Here is a 23,690-nt window from a genome sequence, read left to right on the forward strand (position 1 = left end):
TCCATCCCAAACGCATTTGTGCCCACCAGAAACACTCGACTTGCGTCAAATTCACATGCGCGCTGCTTACAGCAGGTTAGGTGTCACACCAGTCAGTTTCAGCGAAGCTTTGTTCCTTGTGCTGTAAGACTTTGGAACATGCTTGACGAGGGCACATGCACTGCAAGTGATGTGCAAAAATTCAAGTCTGCTTCGAACAAAATCTTGAAGAGTCTAGTCAATTAAACTCTGGTTGCTTTTGCAGCTATACTTGTGATAAATTATGTAACTATACCTGTGATTTTATACCATCAAGTTTTAAGTAGTTATACTACATTTACTCGTGTTGTCTGACATATATTAAATAAGTCAGAATTGTTGATTTTTTTTGTTGAATTTTTTTGTGAGTTTTAATAATTCTCAGTTCGTTGAGGCGTTCTTTATAATTGTTTAACCTATTTTCTCCTCCTGCTCTGATTTCATCCTACTATTGTGCTAATTGCTTTTCCTTTCTTCTTTCTACGGTCAAGGTGGGTGGGGGTTGTCATCTGGCAACTTATAGCGCTTGCGCTCGTCCCACTCTGCCTTCTCCGTTATGTTTAATAATAATAATAATAATATCTGATCTCCAGCATGGGTTCCGTCAAGGCCGCTTTACTGGTGATCTTCTGGCTTTTCTTATTGAGTATTGGTCATCCTCTTCTAGAGATTTTGGTGAAACTTTTGCTGTTACCTTAGACATATCAAAATATTTTGATAGAGTCTGGCACAAATCTTTGATTACCAAATTATCCTCCTATGGCTTCTATCCTTTTCTCTGTAACTTCATCTCAAGTTTCTTTTCTGACCGTTCTATTGCTGCTGTGGTAGACGGTCAATGTTTTCCTAAATCTATTAACACTGGTGTTCCTCAGGGTTCTGTCCTGTCACTCACTTTCTTCCTATTATTCATCAATGATATTCTAAACCAAACTTCTTGTCCTATCCACTTCTACGCTGATGATACCAGTCTGCACTTTTCCACGTCTTTTCACAGACGTCCAACCCTTCATGAAGTGAACAGTTCACGTAGGGAAGCCACAGAACGCCTGACTTCTGATCTCTCTAAAATTTCTAATTGGAGCAGAGCAAACTTGTTATTGCTCAATGCCTCAAAAACTCAATTCCTCCATCTATCAACTCGACACAACCTTCCAGACAACTATCCCCTCTTCTTCAATGACACTTAACTGTTCCCCTCTTCTACACTGAACATCCTCGGTCTGTGTTTTTCTTGTGATCTGAACTGGAAACTTCACATCTCATCTCTAGCTAAAACAGCTCCTATGAAGTTAGGTGTTCTGAGACGTCTCCGCCAGTTTTTCTCACCTCCCAAGCTGTTAACTCTTTACAAGGGCCTTACCCGTCCATGTATGGAGTATGCTTCACATGTCTGGGGGGGTTCCACTCATACCGCTCTTTTAGACAGGGTGGAATCCAAAGCTTTTCGTCTCATCAACTCCTCTCCTCTAACTGACTGTCTTCAGCCCCTTTTCTCATCGCCGCAATGTTGCATCTCTAGCTATCTTCTACCGCTTTTTTCATGCTAACTGCTCTTCCCGTGGCCTTGGTGCCCAAGACTTTCTTCTTTCTCTCACCCCTATTCTGTCCACCTCTCAAATGCAAGAGTTAACCAGTATTCTCAGTCATTTATCCCTTTCTCTGGTAAACTCTGGAACTCTCTGCCTGCTTCTGTATTTCCAAATTCCTATGACTTAAACTCCTTGAAAAGGGAGGTTCCAAGACACTTATCCTTGAATTTTTGACTACCCCTTCGGACCCTATTCGGAGACCGGCATCTCAGTGGGTTTTTTTTTTTTCTTTGCCCTTGGCCGGTGTCCCTCCTGCATAAAAAAGAGAATATATATATAAATGCATAAATAAATAAATAAATAAATAAATAAATAAATAAATAAATAAATAAATAAATAAATATATATATATATATATATATATATATATATATATATATATATATATATATATATATATATATATATATATATATATATATATATATATATATATATATATATATATATATATATATATATATATATATATATATATATATATATATATATATATATATATATATATATATATATATATATATATATATATATATATATATATATATATATATATATATATATATATATATATATATATATATATATATATATATATATATATATATATATATATATATATATATATATATATATATATATATATATATATATATATATATATATATATATATATATATATATATATATATATATATATATGTGTGTGTCTGTGTGTGTGTGTGTGTGTGTGTGTGTGTGTGTGTGTGTGTGTGTGTGTGTGTGTGCGTGTGTGTGTGTGTGTGTGTGTGTGTGTGTGAGTGTGTGTGTGTGTGTGTGTGTGTGTGTGTGTTTATGTATGTAAATTACGAAAATTATGAATGAACGCTTTTGCCTGTATCAGGTGTTTTAATAACTCTTATTTGATATGTTTAACTGTATTTTTTATTAGACATCTTTGAGCAAGTAATCATTAGTGTGGTGACCCCACACCACAGTATATATTGTATTGTCAAGGAAGAAGAAAGAAGAAAGAAGACAAAATATGGAAGAAGAAAGAAGAGAAGATAGAATAAGTAAGAAGAAAGAAGAAATGGAGAAGATGAATGAAGTATGGAGAAGATGAATGAAGTATGGAGAATAACAAGCGGTCACACTACCCAGGCAAGGGAAGGTAATTAGCACTTGATATCGAGGGAGCCGAGAAAATAGAAACCTGGACACATGACCCAAGCAGTCCACAACAGGAAGACGGCCATACAACCTGGGAAAGCAGCCTGGGTCAAAGAGGAATTCACGCTAATGATAGTAGGGACAAGGCAGAGAAAGGGTTTGAAAGGGAAAATAGGTCAGGAGGCGTGAGGGTCTGGCAGGCGTGAGGCACCGGAAGAAGGTCAGCCTATAGAAAAATAGCAACCCCCACTTACGCTCTGCCTCCAAACTGCCCCTATCCTCTGACTGGCTTCTGTATCAAGCACCACGCCAGTGGGCGGATCACATGCATAGATGAGCAATGTGAATGGTAGATATGTAAAATGTTATGAAAATAAAGATAAATTTCTGAGAGAAATAGGCAGTCCCGAACGATTGTATATTACAGCGTGTGACAGTGCAATAATTCAGTAGCAGAGAGTAGCGGATAGTAGCAGACACAGAAGCAGAGAGGGCCTCACCAGAGAGGGGTCAAGATGGACGGAATAACTTGAAACTAAATGGAGCTTGAAGGCGTAATGCGGTCTATAAATCAATTATCTTAGTGAAGGAGGAGCAGGATGATTAATTGATGTTTTATGTCTGGTATGATAAGTTTGTATGGTGTACGAAGATTTACTCAGTCATGGAATGTTTATAGTAATTGATGTGTTGCTGATATCATGTGTGTTTTTCTAAATAAATATTAATTGCACCGATTGAACATTTGTTGTGTTTGTGCATTTGATATTGTCTGTGTTTTGCACGATGATTGCGTTGATCAATGAATATTTTGAAGAGATATAAAGTGACACCTAATAACTTTGAATGATTTGAAGATGAATGCGAGTGAGAAATTTTGACTTGTAAGAAATGTAAATAATTAGTAGTTATTAATTAAAATATGAAAATGTGTGTGAGTTTTCCAGTAGCCTTTATAAACCAATTCCTTGCAACATCTCGGACCACGACATTAGTGTTTGCTGTAAAAATTCGTTCTGCTTTACTGGTATTTGCAGTTTTACAAGTCACCATAGCCACTTACAATAATCGACTAGAAAGCGTTCATTTCATGTTAAAGCATTTCTTGTGATTTTCAGGTTCATTAAGATTCGAAGGCACCGCCTGCAAGCTGCATCTACACATGGCAATAAACGAGGGGAAAAAAGTAATTTGCTTAATGTCCTTTTCTTGAAGATGTTGAAGATGCTTGCAGTCATAACTGAAACAATAGTTAATGCTTAGGAAGGAGTGTCATTAGACAGATGACACATGAACCAACAGTCTAACTCGTAGTTAGCGCTTCCTATTGCGCCACGGCAGCCTCGCTGGTCCACGCTGAGGTCAAGGGATTCAATGAAGAGAGACAGAACTTGAGGCAAGCTAAAGATCCTTTGGCCAGAAGGGAAGTGGGAAGTGAGGAGATGCAAAATGAAGGATGAGAATGAGATGTGGTCTTTGGATGTTTTCATCAATAAAAGTTAATTTTTCATTACCAATAATCACTGAAAGTATCTAGACTAGTAGTGAAGTTGTTTCTTTTCTTATCAGAGCCTAAAAGAAAAAAAAAAGACCTCACAATCCTTACTCATAAACCTCGTCATTAGTGTTTTAGTACCCATTATTCTGAACTGTATGGAGGAAGTATATAATGAATGGTTGGGGAATAGACTACACCATTTGCTGTAGTCTGTGGTTGGGGTTTACTGACGGGTGTTATTTGTTTCTCTCCTGAAATCCCGAGGGTGAGCCATCTTTGAAGTGCGGCTGCACTTGCTCGAAACACGTGTTGGTAGTATGCTTCTGACCAAGTCGCACACAGTGCGAGCACCAGTGTCAGGACCGGAAACTACGGGGATCACGTTAGTAACACTGGTGTAAAAGAGGTTGCGAGGTGCAGACATGACACTTTCTTAGTATTGTTTGTGTCATGGTGCTAGTAAGCGTTTCCATCATGCGATGAGCAGCGTTTCGGGCAAAGTTTACGGGCAAGTGTGGCCGCGCGCCTTTAAGTGGATATATTCCTCAGTCAAAGGGACTGCATTATCAAAGGTTTGGGCGTTTTATCTCAGCTTACTTTAGCAGACTCTAGTGGTAGCTGTTGATGACTCCAAGAATGCTTTCATGATTCTAGTGATAGTTAAAGAATAATCCTGCACCACCAATGAAAAAATCGCCCATAAAGACTAGACAATCATCTCTATGGTCTTTTAATATAATTCCTGAGAGAGAACAACGTTTCCAAAATGCGGATTACAGGTTTCCGTAAAGAAAGGAATGAAAAGTCTGAAGTTAGTTAATTTTATTGACAAAGTTCACGTCCTGTCTGTCGTTCAGCAGTGGGTGCAAAATTGTACGAAATGGTAAAATCAGCCATTACTGAAAAGCGAACAACAAACAGGTTATTATAAAGTGTATTCACTCAGGTGTACGTGTTTGTTTGGTGTACATTTATAGTGATGTGTTGTACTTGCACGCTGCAGGTTGTGCGTGCAAGGAATGGATTTGAGCATATTTTTCTGTGCAAGGTTGTACATAATTTTCAGATACTTAGCCGTACACTTAAAAAAGAGGATTTCCGATACAAAAATATCTTATATAAAAATAGTTTATTACACGTGAGATTGTGACTTTTCTTTGAAGACATGCCAAAACACAGCATCAGATTCTTTTCACAGCAACATAACCAACTCGTCCACCAAAGTACATAGGATCCCGAGAGGACCTTAGTCACCACCGAGGATTATCTTAAGAGGATGACTTCCTCTCCTCCTCTATTGCATATTGCTGAAAAAGAAATGCAGTTTTAAAAAGTGGCAAGCACAAGTCTGAGGTTCATCATCAGTAATCATGGTGTCTAGGGCAGTGATAGTCGGCCTGGGTGTGTGGTGCACCCCAGGGTGTATGAATTTTTCAAATGTTACCTGTGTGTATAAGAGTGCGCAGTACGAAAAGATGTTTTAGGAAGTGTTATGTAAGAAATTACTTGAAACTGAAATTAAAGTATTACAAATTTATGTATTATATTAGCATATTACGCTCACACCCAAGTCGCGTCTCACGGGTTTGAGATGTGGCATTTCGTTTTATTGCACATTTAGCTCTTACATGACAATTATTTGGGACGAAGTAGCTATTTTCTATGTTTAAAATACCGATTTTATTCTTTTATTTATATATTTTCAGTCTCACTTAAAAGCTCTCGGAAGAATGCTTGGACTTTAAGGGAATTTGAAAAAAAACATTGCTTTAAGGTATCATATGTGTGCAAGTGTAGTTTAATTGTGATGGTGGTCCTGGTGACGGTGGTGATTGTGGTGAATTGAAGGTGATGGTGGAGGTAGTGATGGGAGTGGTGGTGGTGGTGGTAGTAGACAGTGTTGATAGTAGCGATGGTGTTTAAGGTAGCTATGGGAGTAGTGATGGTGGTGAAGATGATGGTGGGCGGGAGAAAGATGGAGTTGGTGGTGGTGGTGGAGCTGGTGGTGATGATGAAGGTAGTGGTGGTAGTGGTGGTAACAGTAGTGTTGGTGGCAGCAGTAACACGGTCCTCATCATACCAGGTTGAGGGCGCAGCAGGTGAGCAGCACCCTGGTGGCCACGTCCAGGACCGCAGGGAAGGTAATGACCAGTCCTGACCCAAACCGCGTCAGGCTGCCGAGGTCATGAGGAAATCCGACTGGCACCACCTGAGGAACAGAGGAGTTGGTAATGCATGCACGTGTCCTGTCCACCCTCTCTCCCTTCCTCCTTTCCTTCCAAGCATGCTTGTGATGGTGGAAGATTTATATCATAAGTCAATATCTTCCAATCCATAAACGATATGCAGAGAACCGTTACTCCTACGAGTTCGTGAATAAGTTCAGTATTGTCAAATGTTTCGGTGTTTTCTCTCAGCTGCTTTTAATAGGCTCTGCTAGCGAAAGTTACTGGGGTTTTGAAGAGTGTTTTAACGATTTTTCTCAAAGTTTGGCAAGATCTGCAACATCAGTGGAAAAAAAGGTACATGAGAGATTAATCACCTGTGATCTTTGGAAACAGTTTTTAGGAATGCTCAAAGCTTATGTGTAACAATTTTCTCCACAACATTGTTATTTACGAAAGGCAAAGAATTATTGGCAGAATGCAGTATAGGTCAATTTTTTTTCTTCTTGTATGCGTGTGTACTAGACTGTATGAGATTAACTGATTAATTCATGATTAGCTGAACGATGTCACTATGCCACCGAAATGCATCAAATTCCTACATAATTCAATCATAAATTATAAGTACACTGAATATAAGACGAAACCTTTGCTGCAAGTCGCTGGAAGCTAAGCTGACTTAGAAGCCACGCCTCCTGCCTCTTCCTCTCCTGTACGGGACAGCTTACTGGTGCACTTGTAATGTTCGTGTGATTTCTTCAAATTTTAATGCTAATAACTTTCAGACTCTTCATCAGTCAGCATTGCCTTAAGTCGTTTTACGAAAATATTAGCAGGAAGACAGCAATGATATCAAAGTATTGATTCCATCAGAAAAAAAAGAGAAAAAAATCTGATTTATCAAAGTTGTACATTGCATCCTTCATGTTCAAACACAGTCTACTCTCAGCAGTACACTTTGCCTAAACCTCCCTACACATAACTAACGCTCGCTACGTATTCCTTAATATTATTTCACCTTCAACAAACATTCACTAACATCCAGAGCCCCTAAAATTGAGAAAAACATCCTAGAATATAAAGAAGGGAAAACTTTATATTATATTATATTATATTTTATATATATATATATATATATATATATATATATATATATATATATATATATATATATATATATATATATATATATATATATATATATATATATATATATATATATAGTAGTAACAGCAATAATGTTATTATTATCTAATATATCAATATCGTAATAATATCCTTACAACTATTACTAAGTTGGTATCAGTACATATTATTTTTGCTTAATTGTTGTTATCATTTTTACGTTTTGTCCTTATTCTCACAATAATATACGGAAGATTTTCACTGTGCGAAATACAAGTATATACGTACAGTAAAGTTGTTATTCACTAGATGCTGATAAAGTCTCAATAACTTTTTTACTCAGGTCTTTAATGTGTTATATGTTCATTATGATTGCTATTATCTGTTGTTTTCTGTGTTTGTTCTTTTCTGAATTTTATTTACATTTAATCTAGTTTTATATTTAAGCTGTCCGAGAGATTTACGTAAAATAATAATGGCTTTCCTGTCAACCTTTTGAAATGTTGTAAGGTTCTATTCTTGTTACATCAGACATGATGAAATGTTTAAGTGTTTGAAGAATTGAAGGAGCTTAAAATAACTTTCGAATAAGGTTTAGTGAACAAACGCTTGGTGGATAAACAAAAGCAATGTTCTGTCTAAGGTAATATTTTTTGTTTACTGAACTGACGCATTAAGAAAAAAAAAAATTCACATACACGTAACAAAGGGAAATAAGTCGTCATAACGGCAAATTTTAATGTTTCATATTAGGATCCAGTCAACTGATTTTAGAGAAAGAAAGTAAACTCACCCCATGAGACTCTAAACTAAAAAGGTGCATTGTTGTGTGTGTGTGCTCTACTCCTCCCTCATGGCCCGTGAGTGTCTGGCCCTGCTGCCTCACCTTATGGGAGGAACTGTTACACGAGCAGCAGGCCTCTTCCTCCTTCTCCACATAGCAAGTAATGTCACCAGAAGGATTGACGAGAGTAAAATTTTCACCTTTACCCTCGACAGTCCCGATCATCATGTCTGGTGGGATCTTCACCTCCACCTCCTGGCAAGTGACAATAGGGAACATCATGAAGAAAAGGTGAGACAACAAGGGACCTTCATTAACTTAACAGGTTACGGCAGGAGGGACAGCTGACAACAAGGGACCATCAGTAGCTTGAGAGGTTGTAGTAGGAAGGACAAGTGACAACAAGGGAACATCAGTAACTTGAGAGGTTATAGCAGGAAAAACAAATGACACCAGAATATCATGGCAGAAGGGGCAAGAGACAACAAGAGAACATCAATAATTCATAAGATCATGATAGGAAGGATACATGACAACAAAGGGACATCAATAACTTAAGGGGTCACGGCAGAAAGGACAAGTGATAACAAAGGACAATCATTAACCTTAGGGGTCATGGCAAAAGGGATAACAAAGGACAACAAGGGAACATTAGTAAAAAGGACACATGATGATAAAGAAATTTCAATAACTTAAGTCATGAGGGTAAGGTGAGAGACAACAAGAGAACATCAGTAACTCAAAGGGTCATGGCAGGAGGGACACGTGATAAGAGAACAGCAATAACTTATGCACACGCTGGAAGAACACGTGACAACAAGGAAACATTTGTAACTTAAGGTCACGAACAAAAGGTGAGAGAGAACAAATGAATATCAGTTACTCGAGGTCATGAAATTAAAGGGCAAGACACAGATCTTGTATTAGATTTTATATATTCTGCTAGATTCTATTTACCACAAAATGACTAAGCATAAAACATTACTAACAAATATATTCTTTGTTTATATAATTATTGGAAAAGAATTGTAGTACTTGTAATTACTGTATATATATATATATATATATATATATATATATATATATATATATATATATATATATATATATATATATATATATATATATATATATATATATATATATATATATATATATATATATATATATATATATATATATATATATATATATATACCTCACCTCAGCAGGAGGCGCCATAAGTTTACTGCCTGTTATATGTGAAAAAAATGAAGCCTGATACTATTTCATGCTTCCACTCCTCGTTGTTATACCACTGACTCTCTCTCTCTCTCTCTCTCTCTCTCTCTCATAACTCCTGCCACGTCTGTTTTCTGCTTGAGATTTCAGAACTCTATGGAGAAACAGACAGACAGACAGACATAAAAAGATAGACAGACAAAGACAGATACAGACACATACATAAAATTAAAGAGAGAGAGAGAGAGAGAGAGAGAGAGAGAGAGAGAGAGAGAGAGAGAGAGAGAGAGAGAGAGAGAGAGAGAGAGAGAGAGAGAGAGAGAGAGAGAGAGAGAGAGAGAGACTTAAAAACTATAAACAAGCTAAGAAGCTCACGGTTTCCTCGGAGGAGCACCAGAAAGTCTGCGTGGACCGGTGGACGGTGAGGACGTGCTGCTGGTTCCTGCTGGTAAGGTTGAAGGTGACTCCTGGGCCGCGAGGGACAGTGCAGCAGAAGCAGGTCGTCTCCACATCGATGGCAGCCGTGTAGATCAAGGACTTGCTGGCGTCCGTGAGGAGGTACTTGTCCCCTGCCAGGAAAGTAAGAGAGGTATTTGTGATTCCTGTTGTACTAATGTTGCGTTGGTTGTATTTTGTACGAGTGGATTTTTTTTTTTTTTTAGTAGTAAGGAAAGGAAGTGAATCATTACGTTTTTTCATAATTGTCATTGTTATTATTATTATTATTATTATTATTATTATTATTATTATTATTATTATTATTATTATTATTACTATTATCATTATTATTATTATTATTACTATTATTATTATTATTATTATTATTATTATTATTATTATTATTATTATTATTATTATTATTATTATTATTATTATTATTATTATTATTATTATTATTATTATTGTTATTATTATTATTATTATTATTGGTATTATTATTATTACTATCTTCATTACTGCTACTACTATTGCTTTTACTACTACTAGTACTACTACTACTACTACTACTACTACTACTACCGCTGTTGCTACTAATACAACTACTTTTTTTTTTATGCAAGATGGCCACTGGGCAAGGGCAATAAAAATTTTGAAGAAAAGAAGGCCCACATGAGTGCCAGTTCCTAAGGAGAAGCCAAATAGAAAAGTCAAATAACGGAGGACAAAAATCTAGAATAAAAAAAAAAAAAAGGCCATTTTAAACCACTTCTCAAAGAAGAAATGCCAAGTAGAATGGTCAAATAATCGAGGATAAGTGTCTTGAAACCTCGCTCTTGAAAGATTTGAAGTCATAGGAAGGAAAAAATATAGAAGTCTGAAGGGAGTTCCAGAGTTTACTAGAGAAAGGGATGAATGATTGAGAACTGTACTGGTTAACTCTTGCATTAGAGAGATGGACAGAATAGGGATAAGAGAGACTGGAAAATTTCGTGCTGCGAGGCCAGGGGAAGAGAAGAGACATGCAGTTAGCAAGATCAGAAGAGCAGTTAGCATGTAAATAGCTGGAAAAGATATGAAGAGATGCAACACTGCGGCGATGAGACAGGCTGAAGACAGTCAAGTGTACTACCACTACTACTACTACTACTACTACTACTACTACCACTACTACTACTACTACTACTACTACTACTACTACTACTACTACTACTACTACTACTACTACTACTACTACTACTACTATTACTGCTATTACTACTATTACTACTACTACTACTACTACTACTACTACTACTACTACTACTACTACTACTACTACTACTACTACTACTACCACCACCGCCACTTCCACCACCACCACCGCTTCCACCACCATCATCATGGCCACACTCAGGCAGGCAGCAGGTGTAGCGTTTATGCTTCGCCAAGGATGCTAATGTGAAACCGTTGTTACGAAGGAGGATTGTTACTTGGTGCTCATTCATTGCATGCATCATCCTCCATTAGTAATTCCGTGGCATTTGGCAGTCGTGTTATGGGCTATGAAGTCAGATTACAGGGACGGCGAGGCTACTTATACTCAGCTAGATCGATCGTGGAATGCCTCGTCAGATGGCGTGGCTGCACAGTTCGTTCCCTCCACATATCGACATCGATATACGTGTTCGCTTGTGATTTTTCCGCACGTCAGCGAGTATTTGAATATTTGAGCAATTAGATAATTATGTATGTATGAAATTATATGACTAAAAATATGGTACAGTCTCATTTCCTTCGCTATTTCAAGCTCTGCACTGGTAAACAACTTTTTTTTATAATCGCCTACACTTTTTTAGACACGTATTTTAGGACTAGTCTCTTACATAGCACAGTAGCGTAGAGGAGACAAAATTAACCACTTACTTTTTTTTTTCTGTGTCCATACAAATGGTTTATTTATCTATGCTTGTTTGTTGAGTTATTGGTAATGGAGAATCACCTTGGCAGTAAAGGAATTAAAAGTAGCGTACCAATAATATACTATCTGAGGAACTACATTAGCGTTTGCTGCTCTTTATTTTTTTTATTTATTTATTTTTTTTTTTTTCTGTACGTTTCAAGGCGTTTAAACTGCATCCTTCTGCAGCGGTCGACTGAGGTATACGCCAAAGACCTCTATAGAAAATCCAACCAGTGTCGTGATCCATTCCAATACTTCTCAGACATCGATTGATAAGGAAAAATTATCAAGATTCAAAACTGAAAAAATAATAGTAATAATAAATAATTGAATAATTAAGAAAGTTGATAAGCAAAACACTTTAGCCGCCGTCACACGAGTACCTTTCCTGTCTTATTTTTCATCAGCTTTCTGAAAATGGACAGTTTCTTGAAAGTGTCTCGTAACACACACAAACATGTCTCTAATTTACAGGTGAGCAGTCGCTTTTCTGCACTTCATTTTGTGTCTTGAAAATCGTGGATGAGACGAATTGAAAAAAAAAAAAAAAAAAAATGCATCTGTGTATTCACGGTTGGCTCGTCGCGGAGCAAAGCAACCTTTCTTGAGGCACACATCATTGTGTGGTCCCAGACATCGGAGCCTTAGTGTGCTCTAAGTCAGCAATTCTTCCGGGAAAGCTTGTTTGCCGAGGATGTTTCATTACGTCCATATAAGAACTAAAGTTTGGCTTAAGAAAAAAAATAATAATATGTAATACATACATCTGTCTAGTTATGCGAGGCACTATTAGCTGCTATAAAACCAGAAATTAAATGTAACAATGCGCAATTAGTTGATTTATTTAATATTTGTGGAACTTTATGAAATAAAAAAAGTGGTAACTCTTATATTAACATGTTACCTAATATAAATTTTTATTTTACTCTGAAAGTTGAGAATGACTTGCCCCGTGAAGGTGATCACGTCTGGCTGATATTGACAGAAAGACGCGACGGAGCGAGCAAAAACCCTCGGATATTGTAGACATCGACGAGAAGGTGTGATAGTGCTTCTACGCCGCTTCGTATCAAGAAAGAGAGAGAGAGAGAGAGAGAGAGAGAGAGAGAGAGAGAGAGAGAGAGAGAGAGAGAGAGAGAGAGAGAGACTTAACTAATTTAATTTTCTCAATATATTTTACTTTTGTATAAATTTCTGTACAATAAATTTGTGATAATTTCATAATTCTCAGTGGAAACTCTTGAAATATCGCTCGGGTACTCGAGTCAACGGTTGGCATGCCTGGCACAGCAACGATTGGTACCAGTGACTCAGGCTGGCGGCAACCAGTGATGGACCGTGTGTCATTACTTTGAGTGTGTGTGCGTTCAAAATTCCTGAGTTTTGCATGTACTGGATAGCTGCTGCCCACTCTTGCGTTCTCTTGATTGTATGTAAGTACTATGGTGTTCTTAGTTTTGCCAAATTGTTCATATTTATGGAATTTTCGACAGGAGTTCAGTGAAATTCATTGTTGTACGTAGTTCATTGAGTATTGGTTTATGATATCCTTTCTTTGTGTGTGTGTGTGTGTGTGTGTGTGTAGTTCAAGAGTCAACCATGTATGCTGTTACAAATTTCTGCCGTGTTTCTGGTGCAAACTTTAGTTAAACAGACCTTTAATTACTTGTTTAGTTATCCATTCGTCATCCACTGACTCATTTATTTATTGTGATTACTAGCTGCTTTCCAAAATGGGTGATTGTATAGGCGTGTATGAATGTATAGGCATGGAGGGGAGGGAAAGAAATGGATGGTGGTAAAAAAAAAAAAAAAACATTCATAGGAGAAATAGGTAATTACCAAGGATGAGAGACCGATAGTCTAGTCAGTTCGTTTGGTTTTGGTGGTGGCTCGCGCCTGCCGTCCAGTGCTGGGGCGATGGTTAGTGACGCGTGAGGGCGCTACGAGAAAGCGTCTCGACATGCAATACTACTGTGCTATGAAAATGATAATAATAATGACAATGATAATGATAATAATAATAATAATAATAATAATAATAATAATAATAATAATAATAACAGCAACACTACCGCAACATCATCATCATCGTCAACAACAACAACAACAACAACAACAACAACAACAACAACAAGAATAAAAACAACAACAATTGCTACTACTACTACTACTACTACTTATAATAATGATAATTATAACAACAACAACAACACACTCCATGATGATGTTTATTCTGATAAACAAGTCTCACTAATAAAAAGAAGATCCCATCAACGTTTTTCCATTTTTCATTATGCCTCCAAAATAGATAAATTTTTCATATCACAATATTACAGAGTGCGTTCGTATCTGCGACACAAAACTTCAGAGAGAAGAAAAGAGAGAAAAGGAAAACAAAAAGAAAAAAAAAGGAAAATATATAATGAAATGAGTAAAAACTGAGTAATATATTTCAAGAATGTAGAAGCAAAAGATTTACCCAAGGAAGGGGAGTACAGGGGGCAAGGAGATGGAGGTAGTATAAGTGGGAAGAGGGTGGCTGGTGGAAGAAGGAAAAGAAGCAGGGGACAGAAAAAAGGAACACTTATTCCCCACTACTTCCTCTCCCTATAATTCTTCACTCACTTCTCATCCTTCCTGCTTATGTTATTTTATTTTATCTACTTTCCCCCGTATTCCCATCCTCCTCTTTCTCCCTTTCATCATTTCCTTGCTCCACGTAGTCTTCTTCCCCCCGTCATGAACTCCATTTTATTTCCTTTCCTCCCCAACTCCACAATACATCCCTTCCTCCCCCCTTTTCCTTCCCTTTTCCTTCCTCCTTCGTCTTGTCTCAAACTTCCTTCCCTGTCATCTTTCCTCACTCTCTCACTCTCTCGTATAATTCCATTCTCCTTCTCAGTCAGACTCATTGCATTTAGCCATCTTCAAGGTCGTTCTTACCACTTTATCTTTCGGTATTTTCACACTCATTCATACTTTCGTTCTCTCTCTCTCTCTCTCTCTCACTCAGTCTCACTCTAAATAGCATTCATTACAGTCTCCGCTCTCACTCTCACTCGCGCTCATACTTAATTTTTCACGTATTTTTATAATGTAACTCAGGCTTGTTCTCTCCTTCACGCTGATTCTCACGCTTATTCTCACTTATTCCTTCCAATTCACAGCCATTCTTACTCAATTAATCTCTCAACTCATTCACGCTAACTTTCCATTTAATTCATTCATGCTTACCCTCACTCTCACCCACTCAAACAGCCTATTTCAACTCCACGCTCTTGATTCTCATCTCTCGCTCTCTCTCTCTCTCTCTCTCTCTCTCTCTCTCTCTCTCTCTCTCTCTCTCTCTCTCTCTCTCTCTCTCTCTCTCTCTCTCACTTTTATTGTCCTTTACACTCTGTCAGTCTCGTCTTTCCACAAACGTACACACACACAAAGATTCGCAATCTCCACGTTTCTTTGGCTCGGAGTAGGAAGTGGGGGAGGAGGCGGAGCGTTTCTTATCTGAAAATGCGGTTCACTGCTGCCGTGCACTGATGTGAGTGTTGTAGGAAATTATACCCATATAATAACAAGGCGGGAGTTGTTAGCTGTGTCGAATCAGTGTGTCGTTCCCTGTTAAGCTGACATACAGTGTGCCTCTCGTGTTTGGTACCGTGTGTCGGGCAGGTGTTGAATTATTACGCAGGTAGTGACTCAGTTTGTCGAAACAGACTTGAGAAACGGTGTAACAAGGAAAGTAGAAAACGAAAGAGAAAGTGTTGTTGATTTATACATTCTTGGTAGTAGTAGTAGTAGTAGTAATAGTAGTAGTAGAAGTAGTAGTAACAGTAGTAGTAATAGTAGTAGTAGAAGTAGTAGTAACAGTAGTAGTAATAGCAGAAAAAGAAGAAAAGTGATAGTAGAAGAAGAAGTAGTAGTAGCAGATGAAGAAACGTAGTAGTAGCAGCAACAACAGTAGTAATAACAACAGTAGTAGTTTACTTGTAAATTCAGACTAACTAAAACAAACAGACAAGAGTGATACAGAATATAGTTCAAAGGCAAAAAAAAAAAAAGAACTAAGCATTTCCTAGGAAGAAATCTTACGTACACACACACACACACACTCACACACACACACACACACTCACACACACACACACACACACACACTGACCTGTCCTGCTGTGGAGGTAAATCTGATGGAAGCCCATTACCAGGTCCAGGCCGTAGTGGTTCCAAAAGCGCCTCTGCTCCTGTATTTCGGTGGGCGAGGGCGAAAGCGGAGGGGCGGAGGGAGCCGTGGACATCTGAGACGGAGGAGGCGGTGTCAGGATAGTGGGCCTTGTGAGCTGGAGTGTCGCGGGAGGGTTGGGGCGTGCTAGAGGGAATGCTAGGCCGAGGAGCTAAGGGAGTTGGGTCAATTTGTTTCCCAGTGCTACGTTTCTCTTTTGTTCGGTATGAATGTTTTGTTAGGATACATAACGTGTCATCAGCGTCTATCTTTGTGTGTAGTGTTAGTATGTATGTATGTATGTATGTATGTATGTATGCATATGTGTGTGTGTATGTATGTACGTATATGTAGCTTGTTTTGATTGTAGCATGTGCGTCTTTCAATCAATATCTTCACGCCATTCTATTGATTGATAGAGGTGTGTTGATTCTTCCTTACTTAGCTGTACACACACACACACACACACACACACACACACACACACACATCGAAACTATGTAAATATGAAGCAACCAGCCAGTACAAACCAGTACAGTACAAGCAGTACCAGTAAAACCAAGCAGTACAATAACACCCACCCACATACACAAGCGTAAATTTTCTTTCCTTAGGCTCAGCATATTCTTTTACCTTACGCCACCTGTAGTCGACAAATAAGGGAAACATAACTGTAAAACTCAAGACATAATATTTGTATTATTATTACTGCAACACACACACACACACACACACACACACACACACACACACACACACACACACACACACACACACACACACACACACACACACACTTGTGCACACACCTGTACGTAGTGTTGCAGTGTGGACTCATAGTGTTGGTAGGGCAGCATGGGGGCGATGACGTAAGGTTGGCCCAGCATCGCCACCTCGTAGGTAGGGGGGTACGACGGTGGCTGCTGCTGCTGCTGCGTCATGGCTGCCACTCACCCACTTGTCACCTGCCGGAGCACTGTCATCAGCCTCCTATTATCCAGTCCTTTCATCATCTATATATCATTTCTTTGCGTCAGGCTTTACATGTGCATACCGTATTTTGACTTATTTTGTGATTGTTATTTATTTTTTTTTTATAAGAACACAAGAACTTAAGAAATAAGGGAAGCTGCAAGAAGCCATCATCCCTACCCGTAGCAGTCCTTGTATGAAACATAGCTGCGTATTTCCATCTATAATCCTCATCATAAATTTGTCTTATTTTCTGTTAAAGCGCTCTAATGACTCAGCACTAACAATCTGGATACCGAGTCCATTCCATTCATTAGTTATTCTATTTGAGAACCAGCTCCTTCCTATCTCCTTTTAAAATCAGAGTTTTTTTTTTTTTTAAGCTTGAACTCATTACCTATTTCTTGTTCTATCCAGATTACTGATCCTGAGAATTTTGTATATGAGAGGTGTAAATAATGATAAAAATGAAGTTAGTATGGAAGGAAAGATATGGGACATGCATGGAACTGTATATTTAGTGTAATTACGACTATGCTGATTTTCCTGTGGTTGTTAAATGTCTTGTGGTGGTGTATGGTGATTATATATTGCTGAGGAAAATGGACAAGGAAGGGGAGTTATAGGGGTGAAAAAAAACACACACAAAAAAAAAAAAAAAACAGGAAGGAAAGAGATGAGTATACGAGAAGATTGTAACCTTAGATGTCAGAATGAACTGTATTTTTGAAGTTTGTGGGTGTCACCTCTCGTCCATCAGTCATCCATCAGTCATGCATCGTCCGTCATTTAAACATCATTCACTAATCATGTATTATCATTATTGTCCCTCCGTTAATCATTAATCGTCCCTTCACCATTCATCTATCCATAAATCATAGCCCATACTCCATCATCAGTCATCTGTCATCATCGTTATACCTCCACTGATTTTCACATCATCCATCAGTCACCTCCAGTCATCTGTCATCCGTCATCATTACCCTCGATACCACAACCACCATGATCTGTGCCGTACTATGGGAACGTGAGGTCATGGTTGTCTCGGTTAAGGAAAGTATTCTCAAACGTTTCGTCGTTAGTCTCTTACTCTTTTAAGCAGGTTATGGTGAAAGTTACTGTGGGTTTTAAGGGTGTTTTCATGACTGCAGCAAAAGTTTAGCAAGAATTCTACACCGTCACTAGGAAAATCACTCTTGTGGTAACCCTACGTGAGGATGGAAGAAGAAAAGAAGAAAATGAAATAAGAAGAGAAACAAGCAAAGCAAAGCAAAATAACAAGAAGGAAAATAAAAAAAGTAAGACTAATTGAGAAAACAGAAAAAGCCAGATCTGGGTCACGACACGCTTAAGGACACGGCTTACCACCTCTATGACCTTTGAAAATAGTTCTGAAGAGGGAGCAAAAAAAAAAAAAAAAAAAAAAGAATATGACCTTCAGTCATAACATCCCTCGCTGGCTTGGTGCGACAAAGGTTTCAATATCATCTGGGTCACTTGTGGGCAGAGGACACTTGTGAACCAGTATGTGAGATGGGTTGTGTTAAGATTGTGTTAAGTACGTACTACTAAACTATTATTTATACGAAACTATTATTTTTCATTTTATTATTACTACAAGAACTGGTACTATTTCTTTTTTACTGCGACTAGTACTACTACTACTACTACTACTACTACTGCTGCTGCTGCTGCTGGTGCTGCTGCTGCTACCACTACTAAATTACTATTTCTATTATAAAATTTCTATTTTTCATCTACTACTACAACAAACCTTTTCTCTTCTTTTTCTATTGCTACGACTATGCACAAGGAAAACTATGGAAATATTAGTTAACTGTACTTCATATAGCAGAGGACAGTAATGTTGTATTTATGGATTCTTGTAATGATTTCAACTGCAAGTTTCCACAGTATGAGAAATAAATATCACGATGAACAAGAATTGCGTTGGCGAGACAGTCAAGGTGATCGTTATGGTGTAGGGAATTAGACGTGCAAGTTGAGTGTCCTGTCCACGGTTCCATCACATTTCACAGTTTAACCCTCTAGATTAAATCTTAGTTGGATCCCTTTTGAAGAATATGAAGCTTGGAGAAAAATGCCATTCTGCCATGCTCCAAAGAAAACGCTGCCAAACGGAGACTTACAAGAAGGGGAGACTTAAGATTTACACGGTGCCTGAAAACGCCCGTGATTGTTTTAACCCTTTTACTTTTATAGTCATCTTTTTGGTAGCATTTATAGTAGTATAAAGATATAGTTTTCATGGAGAGATAGTGTAAAGGGAGAGTAAAAGATTAATGTTGTATTTTGTAGGCTACGGAACTACTTTACTACAAAAATAAGCGTCTGGAAACTTGTAAGGGATGATGGGAAAAGAATCTAGCAGGGAAAGGGTTAAAAAGGTTTCACAGTGTAATTTTGGATTTGATATCGGAATGTTTTCTTAAGGGATTGGAAACTTTAGTGGTGCCTTTTTTTTTCAGTTTTGTTGCCCTTGCCCAGATCTCCTCTTACATGAAAAAAAAAAAAATATATCCAGTGGTGAAACAGTCAAGCTCGAGTAACCTTCATTCGGATTACAATGATCATTACAGCCTGATTGGCAACATGTCATGTTCTCTAAGTGTCCTCTCAGGGATTTTTCTCACGGTTTAACTTCAGATATTTTTTTTCTTTGCAGTACAGCTTCCGCCACTACTCGTATTTGCGTTATATGATTTGAAGCTGAAAGATAGTGATAAGATTTACATATTGTATCTGTACAACATGTAAATGACTATTAATTGCATTTTTTACTCACTGAAAACGGCCAAAAACTGAAAAGTAAATATGTTTAATTTTTAGATCAGAAATAAAGAATAAGAGAGAGAGAGAGAGAGAGAGAGAGAGAGAGAGAGAGAGAGAGAGAGAGAGAGGAGAGAGAGAGAGAGAGAGAGAGAGAGAGAGAGTTTGGTTCCTGGGATCTCTATAATTCCCTGAAATGCGCTGGCAAAAAAAAGAATATCGATCCGGTTTTGAATATGTTATGTTCGCCTGGCGACGACCTGCTGGCTGCGGCGCGACAAAGCATGCACGCTGCCCGCCACCCTCACTCAGTCCCGGCCATGCACGACTAGCCACTCACCTCCATCATGTAACTCTTTAGGAGAGAGAGAGAGAGAGAGAGAGAGAGAGAGAGAGAGAGAGAGAGAGAGAGAGAGAGAGAGAGAGAGAAAATAGAAAAATACGAAAAACATTCCTTAACAACAGTACAGAAAGCTTAGAGCACGAGCAGAAAATAAATAAATATAAATAATAAAATAAGATTAAGTGAATAAAAAAACAATAATAAAAAATGAAATAAGGTAGCCTGTAAAGAGTCAACAGAAGATTGTTAAGAAGAGGTGCAGTTTTACTTTAAAGAACGAGAAGAAAGTGGAGAACGAGTGAGAGGGGGAATACAAATAAATGTCTTAGAATACAGTAACCTTGAAACGTCAGCCAAAAAAAAAAAGGTCAGAGAGACAGCATAGAAAAGTTGTGAAAAGAAACCCATAGAAGAATGTGAAAAAGGGTAAATGTAATTTTAGTTAAGAAAACGAGGAAGCTTGAGAGAGAGAGAGAGAGAAAACTAAACTCCACAAACTATAGATAGGATTCAGCAAAAAAAAAAAAAAAGGAAGACGGTGGAGAATGATGTAGGGAAAAATTAACAAAACAACATTATCGAAAAAAAAAGATACAATTTTACAGAACAGAACTAGCAAATGTTGAAGAATGGGTTTCAGTCTACCATCCACTCATCCCTTTACCACGTCGCCAGCTCCCAGTTCTCCTTAGTCTCCGCCAGTCACCCGCCGCTCTCCCTCCTGCCCGCCCCTCGCCACACGCTCTCCCCGTCACTGATATCGAACTGCGGCCACCTCTTTGCCGTCGTGCCTTTGAATCTTTGAACACAGAGCTGAAGGAAACTTGCAATCAGAGGGTAGTCCACACACACGCACACACACACACAGGGGTCACGTTGCCCACACAGTTTCTACTCTAAATTGACGCCCTTAAAGCCATGGCAACCGCGTCTCGTTAGTGTCACCACTTTCACTGTCTCTGCCATCACTTCTGTTACTACCACCATCCAGACTGTTACCACGTCTGCCACAATCAACACTGGCGCCAAAATTATTAAGATGTGTGGGATTAAGGAATGTACAGAAATGAATAACAAACTTAATGGTGATGTTACAGGACACAACGGCATCTTTATCATCTCACACACACAAAAAGAGGAAAATAGTAATTGTCAGTTCTCATCATCATTATCGCAACGAAAACCACCACCACAACCACCAGCATAAACATCATTGCTCTCACCACTATTACCACCACTAGACATCATCACACAACCGAGTCATCATTATCATCATCACTACCACCACCACCACAAACTATATAGGAAAAAAATAAAAATAAAAAGCACCATCTCGTTCTTTCTACACGCTATCAGGGGAAACTCAACAGGTGTTCCCATTAGCCTACCTGTCCTGGAGCGAGGGGGTCAGCGAGCCCGTGAAATGCGTGAGGCAGCAGTTCTGAAGGCCACCATCGACCTTCCTACTTCCTCTCAGCATTCCAATACACTGGCTGCTACCGCCACCGGCACCGAGGCACACCAATTGGGGGGAGGGGGGGAGCGGCAGGCTTAACAGCGATGAGTTGGACGATTCTGGCAACATTGCTTAATTATTAATAAAGTTCCTGTTCCAAGAAAGGCCCAGTGTATACCATAACCTTTCTGTAGACTGGATCAATTCACGGAGTGACTGGGAGAACTAAATACGCGTGTGTTGTTTATGAGAGCCCGCCTAATGTCCACCTTTCGAAGCCCTGGACAGGCAGGCGTGAGGGTGTTGATAGAGGGAGGGGTGGCGGGGACGTGGAGAGTTGTCACGTCTGACACACGCACGTGCTGTCATTGTAACTCACGCTGCTTGCCACTAACTCATTGCAATGGGACTCTCGCGTTCCCTCATAATAATATACCAACCCTCTCTCTCTCTCTCTCTCTGTGTGTGTGTGTGTATGTGTGTGTGGTGTGTGTGTGTGTGTGTGTGTGTGTGTGTGTGTGTGTGTGTGTGTGTGTGTGTGTGTGTGTGTGTGTGTGTGCCCCACGCAGGCCTCGTTGTCTCGCAAAACACGAGCCACAACTTCAGTAATCCTCTCATCACGTACAAAATTACGTACACGAAGCGAGATGTTAGGTATTGCAATCAACACATTTTTCATGCCATTATTTCAAAAATAGCAACATGTATGTTCTCTCTCTCTCTCTCTCTCTCTCTCTCTCTCTCTCTCTCTCTCTCTCTCTCTCTCTCTCTCTCTCTCTCTCTCTCTCTCTCTCTCTCTCTCTGGACTCACTGTCTCCTCCAGACTTGTTATTCTCGCCTCAGTTCAGCGTCCCCCGTACGGACCTCAGCCTGTCCTGCGACCGCCAATACTGCGTGATTCATTGGCACGTGACTGCCAGTGTGTGGGAGGCCATGTGGGAAGTGATTATGCCCTGTCCAGAAACCGCGTAGTGCCCCGCCATGGCCATGACCTCGAGTGTCAGACGGAGTGGTAGTGATGGCATACTGGGACGGGCTTTCCGTCAGGTCATTGCCAGTAGCGTCGCACTTCCTTGCCAATCCGTACTTAAGGTTCTCCTCTCACTACACGATCACAGTTCTTCGTCAGTAGTGTTGCAATGTTCCTCTCACTGCTTTGGTGGTGTCCCTCACGCCCCTGGCAGCTCACCGTCAGCACCAGGATACACTCACGACTGTCAGTGCTGTTTTTTTCAGGTACCAACATATGCTCTTATCACATCACCTCATCATCACCAACCACACACATGCACGCACACACACATGCACACACAGGCCCAGACCAAGCCACCGCCAAGCTGCAGCAGCCCACACACTCCACGCAGCAGAGGAACGGCCACCACCACGCTCCACCCCTGACCACAAACTCACTGGAACCTTTTCTATGTACACCACCACCACCACCACCAATAGCAATAAAAACGAGCGGAGACTTTACCAATAGAGACGCACACTCACACACATAATGGCACTCCAGCACGCCTTCTTCCTGGCACTGTGGCAACCTAACGCTGTGCTCCATTCATCGACCATATACCTGAGAGGTGGAATGTACTGTATATGCTACCTGTTTGAAGTCCGTCTCGCTCGCTCGCCCCGCCACTGCCACTACGCCTCCTTGCCTGCGTGTCTGTGGCGTTAGCTCCTCTGTTGTCCCCGTCGCCTGGCTACTGAGAGGGTGAAAGAGGAGGAGGAAGGAAAGATTGAGCTATCAGGGAGGAGAGGAAGAAAAGGAAATGGAGAATAGCAAGATAGAAGAAAGACTACAAGAAAGAAAAATGTGGAGAAGGAAGAGGAAGAAGAGGAAAGGAGGGTAAGGGGAAGAAGAGGAAATTAGAGGGAAGGGAAGGGAAAAATAAGAGAGAAATAGCGAAAGGTAAGAAAAGCGAAAGGAGAAATATAAGGAGGGGGAGAATGGATAGAAAAGAAAAGGTAA

General features: G+C 39.2%; 1 protein-coding gene across 3 annotated transcripts; it reads right to left on the bottom strand.

Annotated features, from left to right (window-relative positions):
- Positions 1-5,076: 5,076 nt before the first annotated feature.
- On the bottom strand, positions 5,077-23,113 carry LOC135106799 (uncharacterized). Of its 3 annotated transcripts, none has more exons than XM_064016118.1 (7): positions 22,527-23,113; positions 16,964-17,119; positions 16,098-16,230; positions 9,931-10,124; positions 8,437-8,589; positions 6,341-6,469; positions 5,077-5,567 (listed from the first exon to the last, which is right to left on the bottom strand). In XM_064016118.1, the coding sequence occupies exons 2-7, from the start codon at positions 17,093-17,095 to the stop codon at positions 5,529-5,531; spliced, it is 780 nt and encodes a 259-aa protein (XP_063872188.1). In that variant the 5' UTR covers positions 17,096-17,119; positions 22,527-23,113; the 3' UTR covers positions 5,077-5,528. The 3 variants fall into 3 exon arrangements, with proteins under 3 accessions (XP_063872188.1, XP_063872194.1, XP_063872201.1); XM_064016124.1 differs by lacking the exon at positions 22,527-23,113 and adding an exon at positions 21,648-21,816; XM_064016131.1 differs by lacking the exon at positions 8,437-8,589.
- Between the last annotated feature and the right edge of the window lie 577 nt (positions 23,114-23,690).

This window comes from Scylla paramamosain, chromosome 2 (genome assembly GCF_035594125.1).
Source record: "Scylla paramamosain isolate STU-SP2022 chromosome 2, ASM3559412v1, whole genome shotgun sequence".
Lineage (NCBI taxonomy): Eukaryota > Metazoa > Arthropoda > Malacostraca > Decapoda > Portunidae > Scylla > Scylla paramamosain.

What these genes read in the sequence shown, in the direction of transcription:
- LOC135106799 (XM_064016118.1), bottom strand. Translation starts at nt 17,095, where the DNA reads ATGACGCAGCAGCAGCAGCAGCCACCGTCGTACCCCCCTACCTACGAG. An exon ending in TTACCTCCACAGCAGGACAG is followed by an intron (nt 10,125 to 16,097) that starts GTCAGTGTGTGT and finishes CTTTCCTGGCAG; the next exon opens with GGGACAAGTACCTCCTCACG. An exon ending in GGTGCTCCTCCGAGGAAACC is followed by an intron (nt 8,590 to 9,930) that starts GTGAGCTTCTTA and finishes GTCACTTGCCAG; the next exon opens with GAGGTGGAGGTGAAGATCCC.